At 48.7% G+C, this 25,197-nt stretch overlaps 1 protein-coding gene across 1 annotated transcript in view; it reads right to left on the minus strand.

The window, feature by feature from the left end:
* SHB (SH2 domain containing adaptor protein B) overlaps positions 1 to 22,166 on the minus strand; it is a 178,268-nt gene extending 156,102 nt beyond the window's left edge. The window contains exon 1 of the mRNA XM_056849183.1: positions 21,507 to 22,166. Within this exon, the coding sequence (XP_056705161.1) occupies positions 21,507 to 22,166 (660 nt within the window). The remainder of the gene's footprint in view (positions 1 to 21,506) is intronic.
* Positions 22,167 to 25,197: the final 3,031 nt, after the last annotated feature.

A 25,197-nucleotide genomic window follows, 5' to 3' on the forward strand; every position in this document is an offset into this window, starting at 1 on the left:
CGATGCATTCAGAGAAATAACAACTAAAAATTGTGGTGGTGTCCCAGTCGGCCAATGGGACCTCTGTGTGTGTGTGTGTGTGTGTGTGTGTGTGTGTGTGTGTGTGTGTGTGTGTGTGTGTTAACTACCGTCAAGTCGCTTCCGACTCATGGCGACCCTTTGAATGAAAGTCCTCCAAAATGTCCCATCTTTGACAGCCTTGCTCAGATCTTGCAAACTGAGGGCTGTGGCTTCCTTTATTGAGTCAATCCATCTCTTGTTGGGTCTTCCTCTTTTCCTGCTGCCCTCAAACTTTCCTAGCATGATTGTCTTCTCCAGTGACTCTTCTCTTCTCATGATGTGGCCAAAGGACGACAGCCTCAGTTTAGTCATTTTAGCTTCTGGGGTCAGTTCAGGCTTGATTTGATCTATAACCCACTGATTTGTTGTTGTTTTTTGACCGTCGACGGTATCCGTAACACTCTCCTCCAATGGTACCCAGCAACCATTAAAATCAACCCAAAGGTTCAGCTCTCTTAGCAGCCAGGTAAAGTATGGTGGTTAAGAGCATAAACTGGGAAGTCCTTGGCTCAAATATCACTTCAGCCATGAACTCACTAGATATCCTGAGACAAGGAACTATGCCCTGATCACCCATTTCTCATGCGGGTTTAGAAAACAACACCATTCTACCTGCAGGGCTTCCCCCAAGATTATCAAGATAATATAGGTGCAATCCTTCCAACACTTTAAATGCATTATTGATGCAAACTATTGTTCTTCAGCCGCACTGGCTTCTATGTTGCTTTCCGGTTCCCTCCCCTCCCCCCAGGATATGGTACATACCAATATAACTATTATAAAGAACTGAACTGTCCACACACATGGAATTATTAATTTTCAACTCTTTCTGACCTGTACAAAGCACAGCACAATTATTCTTTCGAGCAGGGCTGCTTGCCATCCATTGTTTTTAAAACAACGCTTTCTTTGGAATAAAAACCGATCATTTGATATCACTCCAAGTAAGTACTCGAGAAACTAAATTCTACTGATATCTGCGGTGGCATCTGTACCACAAAACTTATTTTCACTTCAGAGTATTCCCTAAGCTAGGATTTAAAACAGAAATCAATCTCACAAAGACATAACATATTCTTTTGTCCTGTTGTCTTGGGATTACGCTACCTTACAGACTTCTAGCGCAACTTCTAATAAAATGGCATCTTTATCACCAGACTTGCCCTCATTCCCACACCGCAGAAGAGGGAGAGCAAGAATAAATTACAACATCCTTGCAATGTAGTCAGATGCTGCCAGTGTGAAACTAGAGCCATTCCAGTTTTCATTTTTATTTCTTAAGGAAATGGCTTTGCAGTCAGTTCTGGTTCATTCTTCCTCAGGAGAAGAATTCAACATCGTAGTACACAGGAACCCTTAAGGAAGGGGGCCCAGATCCAGCCCCCGTGCCAGCCGAGGCAGCCACCCCCTCTCAATCTGAGCTGGCGAGGCATGGCCCAGCCCGACCACGAGACATTTATGTCACATCCGGCCCTCATAACAATTGAGTTCGACACGCCTGCCTTAAGGGATTAAGCAGATAAAGAAACGGGTTTTAGGCACATTTCACGGATGATGAAAGGCAGGGTGCTAGCAAAAGGAAGCCATGAACATCCTCAATGCCTCATTCACATCTGTGGGTTTCCTCTTTACGCTGCCCTTTCCCTCGTAAAACTAGTCACAGACTGAAGGTACCCAACGCAATTGCTAGATTGATCTGGCCCTGAACGGGTTTTAGGCACATTTCACGGATGATGAAAGGCAGGGTGCTAGCAAAAGGAAGCCATGAACATCCTCAATGCCTCATTCACATCTGTGGGTTTCCTCTTTACGCTGCCCTTTCCCTCGTAAAACTAGTCACAGACTGAAGGTACCCAACGCAATTGCTAGATTGATCTGGCCCTGAAGGGTCCATGAAAGATCAGCTAGAACCTACCTGTCAAATGCATTTTTATCCCACCCTTCCTCCCGGGAACTCTGAGCGGCGTGCGTGGTTCTCCCATCCCCAGTTAATCCTCACAGTAGCTGTGCAAAGTAGGCTAGGCACGAACTTCATGGCATTGAGGGGATTTGAACTCAGGCCTTCCCAGATCCTAGTCAAACGCCCCAACTGCTACAACCACACAGGCTCTCCATTTGGAAGCCCATACTAGGCTCTTCATAAGGTAAGTTTATTGGACCCGAAGAAGCTACATATTCTCTTCTCCATTTTATCCTCATGATAACCTTGTAAGGTAGGTTAGCCTGAGAATGTGTGACTGGCCCAAGGTCACCCAGTGAGATTCTGTGGTTGAATAGGGATTCAGACATGGGTCTCCCCGATCCTGGTCCAGCACTCTACCCACTAGGCCACACTGGAACGTAAGTGAAATAATACAGACTAAGGAGCCCCGTGGTGTAGAGTGGTAAATCGCAGTACTGCAGTCAAAGCTCTGCTCTGCTCCCCTATACTAGGAGAGAAGAAGAGGAGTTGGTGTTTATATGCCAACTTTCTCTACCACATAAGGGAGACTCAAACCGGCTTACAATCACCTTCCCCTCCCCACAACAGACACCCTGTGAGGTAGGTGGGGCTGAGAGAGCTCCAAGAGAGCTGTGACTAGCCCAAGGTCACCCAGCTGGCTTCGTGTGGAGGAGTGGGGAAATAAAACCCAGTTCACTAGATTAGCCTCCGCTGCTCACACGGAGGAGTGGGGAATCAAACCCGGGTCTCCAGATCAGAGTCCACCCCTCCAAACCACCACACCACAATGGCTCTCAAGATTAATGAGAAAAAGAGGAAGATTAATGTTTGTCCACACTCTTTATACTGAGGGACAGCAACCTGCAGCTCAGGAACCAGATGTACCTCAGTATGGAGCCAAATATGGTTCCTTTAAAAAAAGAAAAGGACATCTTTACATTATACTGGAGAGGCAGGTAGGATGCTAAGAGCCGCGTGGTGCAGAATGGTTAGCTGCAGTACTGCAGTCCAAGCTCTGCTCATGACCTGAGTTCGATCCCGGAGGAAGTCGGTTTCAGATAGCCAGCTCAAGGCTGACTCAGCCTTCCATCCTTCCGAGGTCGGTAAAATGAGTACCCAACTTGCTGAGGGTAAAATGTAGACCACTGGGGAAGGCAGAGGCAAACCACCCCGTAAACATACTCTGCCTGGTAAACGTTGTGTTGTGATGTCACCCCATGGGTCAGTAATGACCCGGTGCTTGCACAGGGGACTACCTTTACCTTTAGGGACGAGTCAGCGTATGCTTTCACCACACGCTGAAAAGCCTACAACATTATGGAGAACCGGCAGCCAACACTGAGCCGAGAGGCATTTGAGACAAGAGCTGAGGGAGGCAAGCATCTGTGCCATTCCCCGCAGTTCTGAAATAATTTTAAGACATTGGCCTTACGGGCAGCAGTCCCCTTTCAGATTTATTTAAGCAGGATCACTTAAACACACAGGCAATAAAGCCAACGATTGCAACCATCCGAGTAGCAAATGCCCATCCCCGCAGGGCTGGATAGCAATCCCAAATTACCACTTCCTTTTCAGAAGGGACTAGTGGATACGGCACTAAATCGGGCTGGCCAATGAAAGCCCGGAGCCCAAGTGCAGGGCAGATCAAGGAAAATATGCACAGGCCACAAATCTTAAAGGGCAGAGTGAAGACGGCTGGGGAGGGGGGGAAAACTACATTAGTCAAGCCGCTGCGACCAAATGCGGAGAATTCTGTCAAGCAACAGCTGCTGAGGACCGTTTTGAGAGCATCTTCCACCATGCTAGCTGTGCCCGGGCGCATTAGTGGGATTACTTTGACTAGAAGGCACTCCCCTCCTGTCCACTGCATTTCACATCCAGCTAATACCACAGGGAAAGACTAGAAAAAGATGCCTTTAATGAGATCTTCTTTAACTTAAAAAAAATGTCTGCTGACTTTGGGCAGGATGACATAGGGGGGGGGGCGCGAAGGGGAAACAACAGCCCATGGGTGAGTGGAGGAAGGGAGAGAGAGAAATGCTTTCCAATGGGTTTAACATTAAACACATTTCAGTCAAAGGCTTTCAGTTCTCCCCGCCTTCTGTGTACATAACAAAGTCCGACATGCCTTAAAATAAGCTCAGCACACCTGTGTTAGACCGATGGTCTATGCCAGGGGTGTCAAACTTACTTGTTACGAGAGCCAGATATGACATAAATGCCACTTGGTCAGGCCATGCCAGCCCAGATCGAGAATGGGGGGGGGATGGCTGCCTCGGCTGGCCGGATAAGAGCTTTCAAAGGGCCGGATCCGGCCCGCGGGCCTTATGTTTGACACCCCAGCATCCCGTTGGGCTAGTCACACTCTCTCAGCCCCACCTACCTCACTGGGTGTGTCTGTTGTGGGGAGGGGAAGGGAAGGAGATTGTAAGCCGGTTTGATTCTTCCTTAAGCGGTAGAGAAAGTCGGCATATAAAAACCAACTCTTCCTCTCCTTGTTGTTCACAGTGACCAAACAGATGCTCCCAGGTTGGCTATAAGCATGGCAAAGCCCCCCTCCCAGATTGCTGCTCCCACCCCAGACAAGAAAGCTATTGCTTCTGAATAAGAGGGCTCTGGAAACTTCAATGAGAATTTAAATCACAGCCAAGACTTTCAAAGTCATCATCCAGTCAGGCTCGGAAGAGGTATTTTAAGTGCGTCCAAGAGCTCAGGCATGTTTAGAGAAATCCAGGACTCTTGACCAGCCTGCACAGTGTCACAGCTGGCTTCTGAAAGACACTCAGTTGCTACGCACCATGAGGAGATGCTCTCTGAGAAATGCAAGTTTAAGCCGTGGCCCTGGTTGTTTGGAATTAGCTAACTGGATCCTGGCCAAAATTTGGCTCCTGCAACATGAAAGCTGATTTCTTTTTAAGACAGAATTAATTAGATGCCACCCACATACTGTTGAAGTCCATGGCAAAAATGTCACAGGATTGAATGGGTCTACTCTGCAACTCGGCTAAGCAGAAACAGAATGCAATTGTGTTTTCAAAAGGGCGCAAAAAATTTGCTTTGTGGACAGTTTATTTATTTAGTATAATAAATAAAGATAATAATAAAATATAATAAAGATTGCTATGGAACGCTGCAAATCAGTTAAATAGAGGGATGTATTAACTCATAACACTATCTTATGTAAGTGTCTTTTAACCATTTTGTAAGGTTATATCTCAAATATTTATATTTTATATGCTATCACATGTATAGTGATTTTAATCTAATAAAGAATGATCATGATGACGATATTTAGTATATTTTTACCTGGCCCTCGCTCCAAGAGCTCAGACCAGCGTACCAAGTTCTCTTCTCCTCCATTTTATCCTCCCAACTCCATGAGGTGGGTTGAGACACTGTCTGACCCAACGTCCCCCACAGAACGTCCAGGCCCAGCAAGGATTTGAACCTGGTTCTAATACAAACACTAACCAATATGTCACACTGACTCTCCCACATAGACCTTCTGTACACCATCACATAGCTTACACCGAATCCCCACCTGACTTTTCCCATTCTCCCCTAGCAAAATGCATTTTGGAAGGCAATGGATGATGTGTGGAAATATTAATTACAAATTGTACAATGTGTGCTTAACTCCAATGGAACCAGCTGGTCAATTTTTACATGGACAACTTCTTGGGCTTTTCCTGAAGAATAAGTGTATTTCCAGGTATGCCATCAAGAAACAGAGGACGCTGCCTTAAATTCACCTACAGGTTACAGGCAAGTATGGTAATCATTTGTGTGTGTGTGTGTGTGTGTGTGTGTGTGTGTGTGTGTGTGCGCGCGTACAGTCAATATTTAGCCAACTCGTCCTTGGCTGATGAGCCAACATATTGCCTAAGCTACGTTCCCCTACCAGATACGGCACATCAAACAAATCTTACTCTCAATTCAGATGCACAGATATTTACACCCTGTGATCAACTAGGGACTTCTCTTGTGACTAATGATGACACCACCATGTCTCAGCCTATGGGGTTACCTGAAGCCAACACTGAAGAACCAGGCCCTTCTAATGCAATGAACTGCAGTGAAATGCCAGAGACTGCACAGAACGCTGTGGGTCATCTGGTTAAGAGAAATATGAGCCCCACAGATCCTGACCATATGATCAGTTAGGGACACCTTATCAGTGTCTTCCTTTAGCTGTGGCACAGATGACTGTATCTTGGTATTACAATACCATTTGCCATTTTACTGTCAGATCCTTGTATGTTATCCACTGTGGCGGAGAAATTTTTTTTTTTTGTTTTGATGGGGGGAGAGTGTGACAGGGCAGGAGGAGGAGTTGGTCTTTATATGCCGACTTGCTCTGCCACTAAAGGGAGAATCAAACAGGCTTACAATCCCCTCCCCCCCTCCCCACAACAGACACCATGTGAGGTAGGTGGGGCTGAGAGAGTGTGACTAGCCCAAGGTCACCCAGCTGGCTTCGTGTTTAGGAGTGGGGAAATAAATCCAGTTCACCAGATTAGCCTCCGCCACTCATGTGGAGGAGCGGGGAATCAAACCCAGTTCTCCAGATCAGACTCTACCGCTCCAAACCATTGCTCTTAACCACTACACCACGCTGGGAGTAATAGCTGATATAATTTTTATGTTTATTGTAAATACGATAAATGTTTTTTGTTTTGATGGGGGGAGAGTGTGACAGGGAGTAATAGCCGATGTAAGTTTTATGTTTGGTTGTTTATATGCTACTGCCCCTTTTTAAGACTGAACCGTGCAACATTCTGGGTAATGGAGATGTCAGTTAGAGATGCCAATTAGCATACTTCAGTGCTGAAGTGATTTGGGTTCTGAAAGTGTTTTAGTTCATGTCTGGTGTGTTCTTAAGATATAAAAATGAACTTTTTCTACACATCCTGTCTTGTTCTCTGAGTGGGGTGCAACATAGCAGAAGAAGGTCCCACCTGGAGGCTGGAATCCCTAGGTGGGGAGGAGAGTTGTACTTGGCCAGAGGCATGGGGGAACAAGCACAGCCCCACCAGAGTCCACCGCTCCAAACCACTGCTCTGAACCACTACACCACGATGGCTCTCACCACAGAACAAGGATCTGCACTGTGTTAATGAAATTAAGCTGTGGCAATCATTTTGTGGCTGGCTCCGCCTCCTGTGGCAGCCCTTTTGTTGCTGCACCCACCAAGCTGGGTCAGAATTCCAAATGTGCCCACAGGCTCAAAATTGTTGGGGATCCCTGTTCTAGGCTGCCTTCCCTCACCCCCATGGTCTTTGGAGACTAAGGTAAATTTCTACAGCATCACTACCTGCCTGGAGGCCATTTTTCCTCCTCCTCAATACCTCGGGGGTGGGAAATTGCAGTGGTGGGACGCCTACTCACCCGGAACCCATGTTGTGGTTGCAATGTCTAGAAGGCGATGGTGGGCATAAGTCATGCCCACTGCCCCTTTCCACAAGTTCAGCCCAGGAAAGGGCTCACATTGGCTTCCTGGACTAAGAAATGGCCTCATGCGCTAAGCGAAATGGTCTGTTTGGCACACACACTGGAGGCTGCCTGCCCCTACTATAGATGGCCAGGCACCAGACCTCAATTCCTTGGTTCCCCCAATTCAGGATCCCGAAAATCAACAGCTGAGCATCACAAACAAGTTTCTGCTCTGCTGAAGGACAGGCTCCTAGTACATGTGCCCTGGGCAATCAAAAAACCTCACATAGCTTGCCAGTTCCAGGGTCTAGCATACCAATGCCCCACCTCTGCATGAAAAGGACCCTAAGATCCAAACACGTGCCCTCCTACCCTGCTGAGGAGCACAAAGGGTTTCCTGGTTTAAGTAATCCACAGAACTGAACTTTCTGGGAGTTTTACTACCATAGCACAACTCTAATGTGCTACTCTACAGAATTGGTCACAAAACATTTTTTACATTTCTGGGTGGTTGAAGCCACTAAGAAAAACTATTCATTTAGGTTCGGTCTGCGACTCCTGTATTTAAATTTCACTGGATGAGATTTCGGCGGAGTATCATGCAAGTATGCACATTTAGATTATTTGTGTGTGCGTGTGTGTGTTTGTTAGATGCCACAAATGTTTTGGCCTAGTTATTTGCCATACCTGCTTTTCTTGTACAGCTTAGTTTCCCAACAAGTTTGAGATTCTTCAGCAGTTTTAAAAGGGGCAGGTTATTCAAGGCCACTGAAGACGCCTGTGCAGGCAGAGTCTGCTCAACGGTGAAGGATCAGCTCGCTAAATTAAGTCAGGTATTCCTAAAGGAACAATCTTTCGCATGTCTCAGCATTTGAAGGTTTGCCTCTGGAGTCATGGGGTGGAAATCGGTACCTTAAACAGGACACTTTCAAACATTAGATGCAGCACAAGCATAGAGGGTGGCGACCCTGAAGTTAAGAATATAAGAAAAGCCATGCTGGATCAGACCAAGGCCCATCAAGTCCAGCAGTCTGTTCACACAGTGGCCAACCAGGTCCCTCTACGAAGACCACGAACAAGACAACTGCAGCAGCACCATCCTGTTCCACGGCACCTAATATATTCCGCATGCTCCTCTGACCATGGTATGCATCATGACTATTATCCATTTTGACTAATAGCCACGAATACCCCCCTCCTCTATGAACAAGTCCACTCCACTCTTAAAGCCTTCCAAGTTGGCAGCCATCACCACATCCTGGGGCAGGGAGTTCCACCATTTAACTATGTGTTGTGTCAAGAAATACTTCCCTTTATCAGTTTTGATTCTCTCACCCTCCAGCTCCAGCAGACGACCCCACGTTTCTAGTATTATGAGTGAGAAAAGCTTCTCCCTGTCCACTCTCTCCAAACTATGCACAATTTTATAGACCTCTATCATGTCTCCCCTTAAGTTCACTCCTGCCAGATCATACTCAAGACGACCTGGGTTCAAACCTCTGCCCAGCAATGAATCTCACTGGGTCCATTAACCCCTGTCACAAGATTGGGAAAGGAGAAGTTTGCACCAGACCTCAGCGGAGGCATTTCTTAGAAAATATCTGGACATCACCTGTTTTTTAGCTTTGCCTCCCTGCATTATTCTGGTCTCTGGGAAAGTTGAGAAGCTCTCTAGCGGGCACAAATGGGGAGGAAACAGATAAATGCTTCATAGGTCTCCTTTGTTCTCCAAGGGAGACAGCTAAGCTCAGAAGTTAACAGAAATATCATCAGAGACCACTACAAGGGAAAATGACGAAAGTTCCATTGTTGGAGCTGTGTCTTCAGTACTCAAGAGAAATTCTGCCACACACTTTAAGCAGAGAGAGCATTCAACTTTATATTAAGAAGTGATGTGCCGTCAAGTCGCTTTTGACTCATGGCGACCCAATGAATTAATGACCTCAAAAAACTCCTATCATTAACAGCCCTGCTCAGGTCTTGCAAGCTGAAGGCTGCGGCTTCCTTTACGGCAGGGGTGGGGAACCTCCGGCCTGCAGGTCATTTACGGCCCCTGACATCATTGGCTGTGGCCCGCGGACTCTCCTGTGGAAGCCGCTGCCATAGGCCCGCCCGTGTGTGTGTGTGTGTGTGGGAAGCCGAGAAGGCTTCACCACAATTACGCCTGGCCGCTCATGCGGCCGGGTGCTTGTGTGTGTGTGTGTGTGTGTGTGTGTGTGTGTGTGGAAGCCGGGGTCGCGGCCGGGTGCTTGCTTGCATGTGTGTATTTGTGGGGGGGGGAAGAGCTGGGAGCCTCTCTCTCTTTTTCTTTCTCTCCCTCCCTCTCTTGCTTGTGTGTGTGTATGGGGGGGGGAGAGAGAAGCCAGAGGCACGGCCGGGTGCTTGCTTGTGTGTGTGTGTGTGTGTGTGTGTGAATGGGGGGGAGAAGCCGGGAACCTCTTTCTTTCTTTCCCTCCCTCCCTCTCTTTCCTTCCTTCCTTCCTTTCCCTCCCTTCTCGGCTTAGCCTCTCCTAGGGTTGCCAACATCCAGGTGGTGGCTGGAGACCTGGCAACCCTAGCCTCTCCTCCCACCAGGAGAATTACGCCTGGTATGGCCCCCGAATGATGTTGTAAATATGCAAATGGCCCTTGGCAGGAAAAAGGTTCCCCACCCCTGCTTTACGGAGTTAATTCATCTCATGTTGAGACTTCTTCTCCTGCTGCCTTCAACTCTTCCCAACATTATTGTTTTATGTGACATACCCATAAAAGGGAACACTAAAGACAGTCTTCACACAACTTGTTCAAAGCCTTGATACGCAGATTTGCCATCCGCTATTACAGATCGGCTACAAGCCTTGCTTACGGAACATAAGTTCTGTGGAACAACAACCTACCATCACGGGATTGCCAGAATCGAAAAAGCTTATGCGAAATAGGACTCTCTACCGGAAACCTATCTTATCTTGGCATTCTTGGACTTCTTCCGACCATATGGTCGTTTTGCCACTTACCTTACCATTTGGGAGTGTGCACGTTTATTTTGTTGTGAATATTGTTCCCTTTCATGTTTATGCGCTCACATTATATTTTCAGTGTTAAGCATTGCAGTTTCTTGCTTCTTGCCATAAGTGTCCACTGTTTGTTTATCAACTACTTTAGGGCACTAGCTTCCTAATTTGATTTCCAAACATCCAGGTGGTGGCATGAGACCTGGCAACCCTAGCGTCCCCCACCCCCTGCCAGGAGAATTACGCCTGGTATGGCCCCCGAATGATGTTGTAAATATGCAAATGGCCCTTGGCAGGAAAAAGGTTCCCCACCCCTGCTTTATGGAGTTAATTCATCTCATGTTGAGACTTCTTCTTCTGCCTTCAACTTTTCCCAACATTATTGTTTTATGTGACATACCAATAAAATGGAACACAAAAGACAATCTTCACACAACTTGTTCAAAGCCTTGATATCTTTGCTTGTGATACACAAAGGGCGAGAGAAAAGCGATATCCTAAGCAGCACTTATTAGGAAATTAAGACAGATCAAGGGTTCTAGATCCAAATAAGTCACTCAGCCAGAGGTTGGGGACAAGGGCGCCCCCAAGACCATTGAACAGAACTCTCACTGAAGAAAAGGGAAATATCACCTCATGCTTTCAATTAAGTCTGTTCCGACAATCAAGCGCAAGATTTCAAGGTCTTCTTGTGCATACTTTGGTTTCTCTGCACTTAGAACATAAGAAAAGCCATGCTGGATCAGACCAAGGCCCATCAAGTCCAGCTGTCTGTTCACACAGTGGCCAGCCAGGTGCCTCCAGGAAGCCCACAAACAAGATGACTGCAGCAGCGTTGTCCTGCCTGTGTTCCACAGCGCCTAATGTAATAGGCACACTCCTCTGACACTGGAGAGAATAGGCATGCATCATAACTAGTAGCCATGGATAGCCCTCTCCTTCATAAACATGTTCACTCCCCTCTTAAAGCCTTCCAAGTTGGCAGCCATCACCACATCCTGGGGCAGGGAGTTCCACCACTTAACTATATGCTGTGTGAAGAAACACTTCCTTGTATCAGTTTTGAATCTCTTACCCTCCAGCTTCAGCAGATGACCACGCGTTCTGGTGTTATGAGAGAGGGAGAAAAGCTTCTCCCTGTCCACCCTCTCCAAACCATACATAATTTTATAGACTTCTATCATGTCTCCCCTTGTTGGCTGGCAGCCAATTGCATTCAACAGCATTGCATTTGAGGTGATGCAAGGAATAGGAAGTCCCATCTGTGTCATTATGTCAGAGATGGGACACACCTACAAGACGTTTTTGCAATCAGCCAGTGAGGAAGGTTCATGGGTGAACAAGGCTTAGAGTCCAAGTGGTCAAGGGCTGAACATATCAGTATGAAGGGGGCCCCACCCATCAGAAAACACAGGCCAAGCTTTTCATAATGGCCTGTTGCGCAATGTCTTTCTTCCGTGGAGTCTGCCCACACATTCAGCCGATTGTCAATCCATTACCAGTGCTTGATAAGAAATCAAATGATGTTCATGCATATGTGAACTGCTCTCTCAGTTGCTAAAGGAGGGCGTTTGAATTTCAATGCTTCATCTGCATTATTACTGCACCTGGAAGTTATGTCAAATGTACTTCTGCAAACGGCTGATACACTCTGCACAAGAATAATACTTGTAGAGTTTTTTTTTTTAAATGACTACAAGTAAAGCCCAGTGCAGACGACATTGAGAAGATCAGTTGGTTTTTGTACTCCGATTTTCTTTACTTTTTTTTTTTAAAAAGAAGATTCAAACTAGCTCACAATTGCCTTCCCTTCCTTTCCCCACAACAGGCACCTTGTGAGGTAGGTGGGGCTGAGAGAGTTCAGAGAGAAACGTGACTGGCCCAAGGTCACCCTGCAGGCTACATGTGTAGGAGTGGGGAATCAAACCCGGTTCTCCAGATTAGAGTCCACCACTCATATGGAGGAGTGGGGAATCAAACTCAGTTCTCCAGATTAAGAGTCCACCGCTCTTAATCACAACACCACGCTGGCTCTCTAACCATGGTTAGGAAATGAGGAATGAGTTAGATGCTCACATCATCCCTCATTATTCCCTTGTCCTGTGTGAATTTCACCCTCTTCTTCCATGGTTTGCTTTAACCACAGCATAAAACTACATCATACTAAGTAGGTTTCCTTCTATTCAAGATATATAAACCTACTTCAAACTCCAGTTGCGAAGAAAATCACGGTTAGCATTACCTGGGGTTAGTGTCAACATAATGTTACACCATGGTTAAAACAAACTACGGAAAGGAGGATAATGCATGCGGGGAAAGGAGAGAATGAGAGCGTACCTGCATCACACTTAACCACAGTTAGAAAGCTGGAACCATTATAAATCATAGGCCTGGTGCGTAAGTAGGATTACTGATCAAAACATTTTTTTAATTAAACTCTGTTAACTTCCATAGTTACTCAGAAGTTTTCCATACCAGCTTATAGTTTGGCAGCTTAAAGTGAAATTAAATCTGTGCAGCCTGGATCACACACACGCTTGCAACATGAATAAATATTTCCAAGGTAATCATTCACTTCCTTGAAATAATTGAGTGTTTCCAGTCAGTGACTCAAATGTGCATGACTGACAAAGCAATAAATATTTTATCAGATATTTAATCTTCTTTTATCCTGACATGATGATTTATCTGAAGTTGCATGTGGACAGGATATAATTTGTCAATTTAAGATTGTCTTCGAAATGTATCATCATCCCATCCCTGCGTACTGTACTCCCTGACATGCATGGGTTTACACAGTTTACCAGAGGCACAACCCAAGGGTAAGTCCCTCCTATGCAGGCACTGTTTTGGAATGAATGAGAGAGGCATAAGAAGCCAACAGTGTCTCAAGAGGCAGGAAGGACAACAGTGTACCCCTAACTGGCAATACTTCTCAACTAAGCCCCGTGGCACAGAGTGGCAAGCTGCAGTACTGCAGTCAAAAGCTCTGCTCACGACCTGAGTTCGATCCCGACAGAAGTCGGTTTCAGGTAGCCGGCTCAAGGTTGACTCAGCCTTCCATCCTTCTGAGGTCGGTAAAAAGAGGACCCAACTTGCTGCTGGGGGTAAAGTATAGATGATTGGGGAAGGCAATGGCAAACCACCCCGTAAACATAGTCTGCCTAATAAACGTCGGGATGTGACGTCACCCCATGGGTCAGTAATGACCCGGTGCTCGCACAGGGGACTACCTTTACCTTTAAGAAAAGAAGAACACTACCCATCAAGTTGCACCTATGTTGTGAAGACACTCTCTTTATAAATATGCCTTCTTTTCTGCCCACCCTGTTACTGTCCATTAGGTCTCACCTACTTTGGGCCAAATTGCGTTATCATGATGAATAGGTCACTGTTGCCGACCTGTGTCTCCTCTGTGTCTCCCCAGTAATCTTTAATCAACAGATAGATGATGGAACATGAGAATGTCCCTTCCCACGAAAGTGTGACAATATGGAGCAGAAAAGCTGGAAATGTCACAAAAGCGAAAGACACATTTCACACATCTCCGTAGAAGTGCAATATTAATCTGAACAATTACTAATAATAATAGTAAAATAATGACTTGCTCACTGAAGAATTTCTGATAGCAACTGAAGGACTTTGCAGACGTCTGAGAACACACGAGGAAGCCATCCGCTTTCAACTGTATCTATTTCACTAGACAGAAGTTGCCAATTATAAAATTGGCTGCCTCTTCCATTTTTCCACAAAGAAGAAATATTTGCTGTTTGATCCTGAGGCTGTATCATCCCACAGGCCTCAGAGTGGACGCCGTTTGCCACAGATGTAAAACTATTGCAACATTCAGTAAATAAAGTCTCCAGATATATTTCTCAACTAAGGGGATGGCTTGCTGCTAATGCCTCGGGTATTTGCTTGCTTTGATATTGTACCTTCCGCTGAAAAAGCTCAGACACATAAATATGTTGCAACTGATAACAGTTCTTTCAACTTTGATCTCTACATCGCCCTTGCAATTGAAGGTCTTCTCCTATTTACACACTTCCTATAACTTCTATCATTTGTCTTCTCATGCTTTATCTGTCTTAATCTCCATAACTGCTGTTAAGCAACTGTGTACCAGTTCTACACCTACTTGAACAATAAATGGTTACCTCCCCATCAACACAACAACAAAAAATCATCTGATTAATGGGAAATGCAGGGAATGGTCACAGCTTTTTGCATGCACTAAGTCCTAGGTTCTCCCTGACCTGCATGGACCATGCTAGCCCGATTTTGTCAGATCTGGGAAGCTAAGCAGGGTTAGCCCTGTTTAGTGCATGGGTGGGAGACCACCAAGGAAGTCCAGGATTGCTACCCAGAGGCAGGAAATGGCAAACTACCTCTTTGACCTTGCAAACCCAACGGGGTCACCATAATAGTTGGCTGCAACTTCATAGCACTGTCACCACCACCAAATCTACAATTAAAGGCTCTCAGGTAAACCAATGCAGGGAAAAGCTTAGCAGACCCTGGAGAGCCTCTAACCAGTCAAGAAGAAGGAGGAGGAGGAGAAGTTGGTTTTTATATGCCAACTTTCTCTACCACTTAAGGGAAACTCAAACCGGCTTACAATCAACTTCCCTTCCCACAACAGACACCCTGTGAGGTAGGTGAGGCTGAGAGAGCTCTAACAGTGACTCGCCCAAGGTCACCCAGCTGGCTTCATGTGGAGGGGACATAAACCCAGTTCACCAGATTAGCATCCACTGGTTCTCCAGATTAGAGTCCACCACTCCAAACCACCGCTCTTAACCACTACACCAGGCTGGCTAGGCGGGCCAATGATCTGGGATAGCGTAATGCAGCTTCCTGTCTCAGATCATAAAGGGGTTTGAAGAAGAGATTCACCTCTGAGCACTGCAACTGGAAGCCCAATAAAGAGAGATCAGTGTTTTCCCACAGCCCTTTCAACACTACAATGAACTTCTAACTGGTTTCTGCCACAACGTCACATCCCTTGGAGGTTCTAACAGGTGCTCTTTGAAAAGAATACTGATGAGAAGTGGCTACGATTCTGTTAAACCTTGCATACCTGCTGCTGATCTTCTTCTGCAGCCATACAGCATCATCTCAGCTCATGCAGGGTGACGCTCAACAGGCCTGGCTGGCCACCCTATGCAAACTGAGCACGGGCACTGGAACCTTCCCTAGGATCCTTTGCAACATGCTAAGTCCTATGGTAGATATGACTCAGCAGACAAGCCAACCTGGAAGACAGAAAGCCATTGACACAGCGGGTCTGTTTTTCAAGGAAAAAGAGCCCAGCTGTTGCCTAAAGCAGCTTTTTGGAAATCAGGTGAGAAAAGAATGGTAAAGAAACCATCCACGCTGAAAAACGTCCATAACTTCAGATAGTAACCATGTCAACTGTATGACGATCATCATTGGAAGAACCTTCAGGGCCGTTACTTCCCACTCCTGGGCACATAACAGAAAATTTCAGATTTGAAGCTCAAAAACAGTGCTGTAGCAACAGGCATCTCATTGCTAAGGTGACCCTACTTCTGAATGACAAAGCAGATGAGGTCAATTTTCCAGCATATTTTTGTCATTTGTAAACATATTGGTTGGGGAAGGGCCCTAATTCAGATATGTGAAGAGACCTGCTGGAACAGACCAGTGGTCCCTTTAAGTCCAGCACCCCTTTACATGCGGAGGGGCCATGGCTCAGTGGTAAAGCATCTGCTTGGCATGCAGAAGGTCCCAGGTTCAATCCCCAGCATCTCCAGTTAAAGGGACTAGGCAGGTAGGTGACTGGAAAGACCTGTGCCTGGGATCCTGGAGAGTTGCTGCCAGTCTGAGTAGACAATACTGACTTTGATAGACCAAGGGTCTGATTCAGAATTAGGCAGCTTCATGTGTACATACATTGCCCAGCCAGATGCCTCGAAGGGGCAACAGAGAACACACAGAGGATAAGCCCCCTCTCCAATTGCTGCCTCCTAGCACTGGCATTCAGAGGTAGACTGCCTCTGAACATGGAGCTTCCCTTTAGTAATCATGGTGACTAGCCGTTGATGGACCTATCTTCCATTCATCTGTCCAGTCCCATGCTAAACCGACTGATTTTTGCCCAACACTGCACTTACTGACAGCAAATTTCATGATTTTATTTTACTCATGGAATTAACAAGTATTTCTTTTTGTCCATCCTGAATTTATTGCGCATTCACTTCACTGGGTGCCTGAAACATAATGTTATAAACCGTTATCATATCCCCCTTCCTTAGTAATATATTTTTTTTCTAAACAGAAGAATCCCAGACTCTTTAGCCTTTCCTCACAGGAAAGGTGTTCTAACCACTTAATCACTTTGACTGCTCTCTCCTGTACTTTCCCCAGCTCTGCAGTATCTTTTTTAAAAATACAGTAAACAGAGTTGTACACAGTATTCCAAATGAGGCTGCACCACAGTAAGAGGGAGGGGTTCTTTAACTCTTTCCCCCTAAATTGTTTTCCTCACAAGTGATCACAGAAGACCCCCCAGGGAAAAACACACAAAGGATCCCACACAGGGAACCTGGATTCTTCTCCCAATAGGGCAAAACAGCAGTTCCAGGGGACTATCTAAAGCAGAAGAAAATGACAATAGGAGAGGAAATGTAAAAAATAATCCTTCCCATATCACTGTCCCTGATCCAAATCAAAGCCTCCCGTAGCAGGCAGTTATGAAGAAAACAGGCTCTGGGAAGCCAATCACCAGATCTAAGATTTGTCTCACTTTGTGATATTTACATATGCTAGTTTAACACAATGACTAAATGACTAAACTAAGGCTGTCGTACTTTGGTCACATCATGAGAAGACAAGAGTCACTGGAAAAGACAGTCATGCTAGGAAAAGTTGAGGGCAGCAGGAAAAGAGGAAGACCCGACAAGAGATGGATGGACTCTATAAAGGAAGCCACAGCCCTCAGTTTGCAAGATCTGAGCAAGGACGTTTTGGAGGACATTGATTCATAGGGTCACCATGAGTCGGAAGAGACTTGATGGCACTTAACACACACACAGTTTAACACAAAACCCAAACTGGTTATGGAATGTTTCCCGCCCCTTATGTTTTCGTCAAGTTGCTGGTACAAAAAGTGCACTCAGTCATGGCACAACAGACCTACCCAAATGGCTGTGTGTTAACACCTTAACCCTAGCTCAGCACTAACTCAAGCAGTTAATAGCACTTTGCATATGATTCAGGTTTATTGCAGTATAAACAAACCCCTGTTTCCCCGGGGCTTTATCTAAAGGATTAAAAGGTCTTTTCTCTTTCCAAGACCTGAAAGCACAAGCGCTTTGCAGTTGCACACCCTGGACACAATTGCTGCAGATCAGCCACGCTTTCATTCGGGCAGCTATAAAGTTGAGTCACTGGGCGAAAAAGACCGGCTGGCAATCTTCCCCCTCTCTCCATCCCCAAATGAGACTGTCCTAAGCATCGCTCAGAGTTCAGGTCTGGCCAACCACAGCTACTGTGAATGAAGGCAAAAACTGGCAACACCTGTAATTTGTCCATCGTGAAACCAGAGGAGGTGTTAACAAAAGACCTGCCAATCCTGAAATATCTGGCTTTAGTTCCCATGCTCAGCTATACAGTATCTGCCCAAGGAAAATGCCACTCCGAATGTTACCGTGAGTCCCAGCAAAGAAAGAGAGGCAAATGTTAAAGTTCTCTGTATCTAAACGAGATGGCAGCCGGAGGGGTTCACTCACCCTTCTCCTTCATCAAATAACCCCACCTAGCACAGAAGACTGTTTAAGCAGGGTACTGAAGGTAGACATGTTTGTTTAAAACAGGCTTCTTCATCCCATATGTTAAGAAAACGTTCCTTTATCCCTGAAGGCTGCCTGTGCCGTAACAAAGACCACCGTCAGCCGCCTAATGGAAGAAAATTGTACAGGAATTATGTGTGCACATTTATCTTCATGCAGGAGTCGAGCAAAGAAAGGCAGAAGAAGGTTGGTTTTTATATGCCAAATTTCTTTACCACTTAAGGAAGAATCAAAACGGCTTACAATCACCTTCCCTTCCCCACAACAGACACCCGGGGAGGTAGGTGGGACTGAGAGAGCTCTAAGAGAACTGTGACTAGCCCAAGGTCACCCAGCTGGCTTCATGTGTAGGAGTGGGGAAATCAATCCAGTTCACCGGATGAGCATCCGCTGCTAGGAGTGGGGAATCAAACCCGGTTCTCCAGATTATAGTCCGCCGCTCCAAACCACTGCTCTTAACCACTACACCAAGCTGGCATCGTGCTGGGTTCAAATCCCAGCTCGCTTTGAAATCACACAGGATGGGCCTTGGGGAAACTTATGCTCATCCAAACATACCTGGCAAAGCTGTTGTGAGGATTTACATGGGATAATCTCAAGCTTGCTACCCACCGCATTGTAGAGCAGTGATCCTTGTAAGAGTGATTAATGAGGGCTGACATTTCCCCACCACCTCCGAGCTCTTTGCATAGGGCTTTGAGAAATCCCGTCTGCATAAGACCCACAGGACAGGAGATATTAGCCCCAACCAGTCTTCACCCAACTGCCTCTGGACTGTGTTACGCGTATATTCTATCAAGCAATGACTAAACCAGCAGTAGGAAGACATCTGAACAGGCCTTCTTCACCCAAAGAACACCAAGTGAAGATTTGCACATATGAACCACAGGGTTATATAAGGGAGGGGGCGTGGCTCAGTGGTAAGCATCTGCTTGGCATGCAGAAGGTCCTAGGTTCAATCCCCGGCATCTCCAGTTAAAGGGACTAGGCAAGTAGGTGATGTGAAAGACCTCTGCCTGAGACCCTGGAGAGCCATGGGGAGGGGCTGTGGCTCAGGGAATGTTTGGCATGCAGTAGGTCCCAAATTCAATCCCCGGCATCTCCAGTTAAAGGGACTAGGCAAGTAGGTGACATGAAAGACCTCTGCCTGAGACCCTGGAGAGCCCCGGCTGGTCCGAATAGACAATACTGACTTTGATGGACCAAAGATCTGATTCAGTATAGGGCAGCTTCAACGTTCATGGGTTTAGAGCCACAGACGGTCCTTCCACACCACCTCAAATGCAATGCTTATTAAAGATTCATGCCTGCCTTTGGCGACGAATCCCTGAATGCCAGTCAACTGTTGACAAGCAGGCATGCATGGATGGCTCCTCCTAAGCAACACCACTGACTGAACCTTCCTCTTTCACATATTTTCAGGCATCAGCCGACATGCTGGGCTGCCAGTCGAGGCGGGAATGCACGCGAACGCACGTGGGAATTCAGTTCAAGAGCATGTAGGGGAATCCAAGCGCTACCCATGCATGTGTGAACCCACCAACATGGGGGTGAACCAACCAAGAGCTTCATGTGCACGTGTGAAGAAGAAGAGTTGGTTTTTATATGCCGACTTGCTCTACCACTTAAGGGAGACTCAAACCGGCTTGCAATCACCTCCCCTTCCCCTCCCCACAACAGACACTCTGTGAGGTAGGTGGGGCTGAGAAAGTGTGGCTAGCCCAAGATCACCCAGCTGGCTTCAAGTGGAAGAGTGGGGAAACAAATCCAGTTCACCCGATTAGAGTCCACCGCTGATGTGGAGGAGTGGGGAATCGAACCGGTTCTCCAGATCAGACTCCCCAGCTCTTAACCACGACACCCCGCTGGCTCCAACCAAACACACGCGTGAACCAACCAAGAAGCTACAGGCGCAGGTGTGAACCAACCAAGAGCTACACGTGCAGGTGCGAACCAACCAAGAGCTACACGTGCACACCAACACACGTATGAACCCACCAAGAGCTACACGTGCACGCGTGAACCAACACGAAGGGAGGCCCTCTGGTGATGAAGTCCTCCAAAGCATACCCCACAAGGAAAGGGCAAGAGGTCCAGTAGCACCTTAAAGACGAACACAAATATTTTCTGGCAGGGTGTGAGCTTTCGTGAGCCACAGCTCACTTCTTCAGATACAGCTAGAATGTAAATCCATCTGTCGATGGATTCACATTCTAGCTGTATCTGAAGAAGCGAGCTGTGGCTCACGAAAGCTCACACCCTGCCAGAAAATATTTGTGAGCCACAGCTCGCTTCTTCAGATACAGCTAGAATGTGAATCCATCTGTCAATGGATTCACATTCTAGCTGTATCTGAAGAAGCGAGCTGTGGCTCACGAAAGCTCACACCCTGCCAGAAAATATTTGTGTGAGCCACAGCTCGCTTCTTCAGATACAGCCAGAATGTGAATCCATCGACAGATGGATTCACATTCTAGCTGTATCTGAAGAAGCGAGCTGTGGCTCACAAAAGCTCGCACCCTGCCAGAAAATATTTGTGTGAGCCACAGCTCGCTTCTTCAGATACAGCCAGAATGTGAATCCATCGACAGATGGATTCACATTCTAGCTGTATCTGAAGAAGCGAGCTGTGGCTCACGAAAGCTCACACCCTGCCAGAAAATATTTGTGAGCCACAGCTCGCTTCTTCAGATACAGCTAGAATGTGAATCCATCTGTCAATGGATTCACATTCTAGCTGTATCTGAAGAAGCGAGCTGTGGCTCACGAAAGCTCGCACCCTGCCAGAAAATATTTGTGTGAGCCACAGCTCGCTTCTTCAGATACAGCCAGAATGTGAATCCATCGATAGATGGATTCACATTCTAGCTGTATCTGAAGAAGCGAGCTGCGGCTCACGAAAGCTCGCACCCTGCCAGAAAATATTTGTGTGAGCCACAGCTCGCTTCTTCAGATACAGCCAGAATGTGAATCCATCGACAGATGGATTCACATTATAGCTGTATCTGAAGAAGCGAGCTGTGGCTCACGAAAGCTCACACCCTGCCAGAAAATATTTGTGTGAGCCACAGCTCGCTTCTTCAGATACAGCCAGAATGTGAATCCATCCACAGATGGATTCATATTCTAGCTGTGGCTCACGAAAGCTCACACCCTGCCAGAAAATATTTGTGTCCGTCTCTAAGGTGCTACTGGACCTCTTGCCCTTTTGTCCTACCGCGGACACGGCTACCCGCTGGGAATCACCCCCGAGGAAAGGCGGCTTACTTTCTCCTTCTTGGAGCCGGAGCCGCCGCCTTCCGGCTGCTCGGCGCACTTGTTGAGCTTCTTCTGGCCGCCGGCCGGGCTCCAGGTGACAGGGGGGACCCCCCCGCCGCCGCCGCCGCTCCCCTTGCCGGCTTCGCCGCCGCTGTCGATCTTGATCAGCCGGTGCTTGGGGGAGACGTACCTGACGGCCGCGCCGTCGGGCGGGGTGGCGGCCCGCCGCTCGCTGTGGCTGCGGAAGAGCTGGGGCGAAGCCGAGGCGGCGGAGACGGCGGCGGCGGCGGCGGCGGGGGTCCCGCTCCCTCCGCAGCAGGAGGCCGAGGAGAAGGGCTTGGGTCCGGCCGGCTCGGCCAGCAGCAGGTCGTCGGGGGCGCCGTACTCGGCGCGGCACAGGGCGCGCAGCTTGCGCAGCGACGAGCCGGGCCCGCTGTAGGGGTCCTCGAAGTCGCGCTCCTTCTGCGCGCGGTAGGCGCGGAGCAGGTCGCTGGTGTCGTGGCGCGGGAAGCAGGGCGACGTGCGGTGCGGGTGGCCGTGGCCGGGGTCCCTGCCCGCCGCCGCCGCCGTCCCGTTGCGCTTGTCCCGGTAGTCCGGCCGGGGCGGCTGCGGGGGGCTCTTGGTCTTGTTGTTGCCCAGGCTGAAGTACTTGTTCAGCCACTTGGCCATGGCGGGGAGCCGCCCGCCTAAGGAGCCCCGGCGGCGCCCGTGGAGAGCCCACGAACCGCCGCTCGGCGCTGCTGCCAACGCCGTTGCGCGCTCCGCCCCGCCGCCGGCTCGGGCTGCCGCCGCCGCCCCTCCATGGGAGCCGGAGCCCCGGCCCCGCCGCTCGCCCCCCTCCTGGCCCCCCGGCCCCCCCGGCCCGGCCACCAACTTTGCCTCAGGAGGCGCCTCCAAGGCGCCGCTTCCCCTCCTGCGCGCCCTCAACTTTGCCGAGTTGCCAGCAGGACCGGGCTGTGCGCGCAAGGGCGGGGGCCGTCGCTGCGCCTCCTCCTCCTCCTCCTCCTCCTCTTCCTCCTCCTCCTCCTCCTGCCGGCCTCGGCTCCTCCCTGGCGCCCTGCTCGTCCCTCCCCCACCCCCTCCCCGGCCGTGCCCGGGCTGCCCTCGCCAGCGCCGCAGCCCCTTCCCCGGCTGGCGCGCGGCGGGCTCCCTCCCTGCGTCTCGCGCAGGCGGCCGGCCGGCCTGGCGGTCAGCACGCAGCGGCGGGGGAGGCGCCTCGGTGCCAAGGGGGGGGGTGTCTCCTCTGTCCACCCCCCCCGCCACGCCCCTCGCCGCGGAGGCCGGGCCAATGAGCGGGCTGGGAAGGAGCCCCCGCTCCGGATAGGGTCGCCGGGTCCCTCTTCGCCCCCGAGGTTTTGGGGGCTGGGGGCTGAGGAGGGCGGGGTTTGGGGAGGGGAGGGGCTTCCATGCCGTCGATTAGGGTTGCCAGCCTCCGGGTACTAGCAGAGGGTCTCCTGCTGTTCAAGCGGATCTCCAGCCGGTAGAGATCAGCTCACCTGGGGGAAAGGGCTCTGTGGCGTTGAAGCCCCTCCCCTCCCCAGCTCCACCCCAAAAATCAACCGCCGATAGCAAAGAGGGACTTTGGCAACCCTAGCCGTAGAGTCCGGTTGCCAAAGCGGGACTTTGGCAACCCTAGCCGTAGAGTCCAGTTGCCAAAGCGGGACTTTGGCAACCCTAGCCGTAGAGTCCAGTTGCCAAAGCGGGACTTTGGCAACCCTAGCCGTAGAGTCCAGTTGCCAAAGCGGCCATTTCCTCCAGGGGAAAGGATCTCTATCGGCTGGAGATCAGCAAAGAGGGACCTGGCAACCCTAGCCGTAGAGTCCAGTTGCCAAAGCGGCCATTTCCTCCAGGGGAACGGGTCTCTATCGGCTGGAGATCAGCAAAGAGGGACCTGGCAACCCTAGCCGTAGAGTCCAGTTGCCAAAGCGGCCATTTCCTCCAGGGGAACGGGTCTCTATCGGCTGGAGATCAGCAAAGAGGGACCTGGCAACCCTAGCCGTAGAGTCCAGTTGCCAAAGCGGCCATTTCCTCCAGGGGAACGGGTCTCTATCGGCTGGAGATCAGCAAAGAGGGACCTGGCAACCCTAGCCGTAGAGTCCAGTTGCCAAAGCGGCCATTTCCTCCAGGGGAACGGGTCTCTATCGGCTGGAGATCAGCAAAGAGGGACCTGGCAACCCTAGCCGTAGAGTCCAGTTGCCAAAGCGGCCATTTCCTCCAGGGGAACGGGTCTCTATCGGCTGGAGATCAGCAAAGAGGGACCTGGCAACCCTAGCCGTAGAGTCCACTTGCCAAAGCGGCCATTTCCTCCAGGGGAACGGGTCTCCATCGGCTGGAGATCAGCAAAGAGGGACCTGGCAACCCTAGCCGTAGAGTCCACTTGCCAAAGCGGCCATTTCCTCCAGGGGAACGGGTCTCTATCGGCTGGAGATCAGGTGTCATAGCAGGAGATCCCCCAGCTACTACCTGGATGTTGAGAAAACAAATTAGACACCACTGTACCAGTATCAAGGGATTAGGAAATCAGTACAGGAGCGAAGCCAGTTTAAACAAAGTGCAAAATTCTTTATAAGCTACCGCATGTAGTTCAAGACAAAACGTGACAGATTATACATCAAAACCCACAAAAAAATCCATATATACATATGTACAGAAGTTGTCTAACATAATTGTCTCAATTGTGAGTACAAAATCTTCTTTGTTGACGACAAATATCAGGTGAAAAGCCAGAGATCATCAATTTGTGGATGTTGGCAACTCCAGATAAGATGTACTTATATGGTCAAAGATAGGACATTTTGGAAGACTTTCATTCATAGGGTCGCCATGAGTCGGAAGCGACTTGATGGCACTTAACACACACACACATGGTTTTCTGTGTGCTTTTGGGTTTTGCTTCTTATTGCACAGAAGTGTCTTATTTTTTTGTAACCAGGTAGTAGCTGGAGATCTGCTAATGCAACTGATCTTCAGCTGATAGAGATCAGTTCCCATGGAGAAAATGGCCGCTTTGGCAATTGGACTCTATGGCATTGAAGTCCCTTCCCTCCCCAAATCCTGCCCTCCTCAGGCTCTGCCTCAAAAACCTCTCACCGGTGGCTAAGAGGGACCTGGCAAACCTAGCTCCGAAGGGGCAGCACGCATACTGCTGAGCTCTGGGAACCGGCTCCTCATCAAGAGGAGACCCTCAAGAAGAAGCTCCTGCGTTTGGATGGAGAGCTTTAATACAGCGGGGCGCAAAAACCTGCCCCTTTCTCCGCCCCCACAACTTGGCATACACCAGTGAGAGACAGATGTGGACGATAGCCAAACATAAGAACATATAAAGGTCCAGTTGGATCAGACCAAGGTCCATCAAGTCCAGCAGTCTGTTCACACAGTGGCCAACCAGGTGCCTGAATGGGACCTGAGGATATGGTTGTCAACCTCCAGGTGAGGCCGAGAAATATAAAAAGCATATTTTGGGTAGCCTGTGAACCAAAGCTGTCTTCTGCAAGAAATGCCTCAATGGACACTCACTACTTTGCCTGTACTGGAGTTATACATGTGTGAATTGAGGGAAAGGGTTGTGGGTCAGTGGTAGAGCATCTCTTCTGAATGTAGAAAGTCCCAGGTTCAACTTCCCCACTTCTCCAGTGAAAAGGATCAGGCTTGAAAGACCTCCACCCCGTGGAGACCTACTGCCAGTAAGAAGAGGCAAAAC

This window comes from Euleptes europaea, chromosome 4 (assembly GCF_029931775.1).
Source record: "Euleptes europaea isolate rEulEur1 chromosome 4, rEulEur1.hap1, whole genome shotgun sequence".
NCBI classification, from domain to species: Eukaryota; Metazoa; Chordata; class Lepidosauria; order Squamata; family Sphaerodactylidae; genus Euleptes; species Euleptes europaea.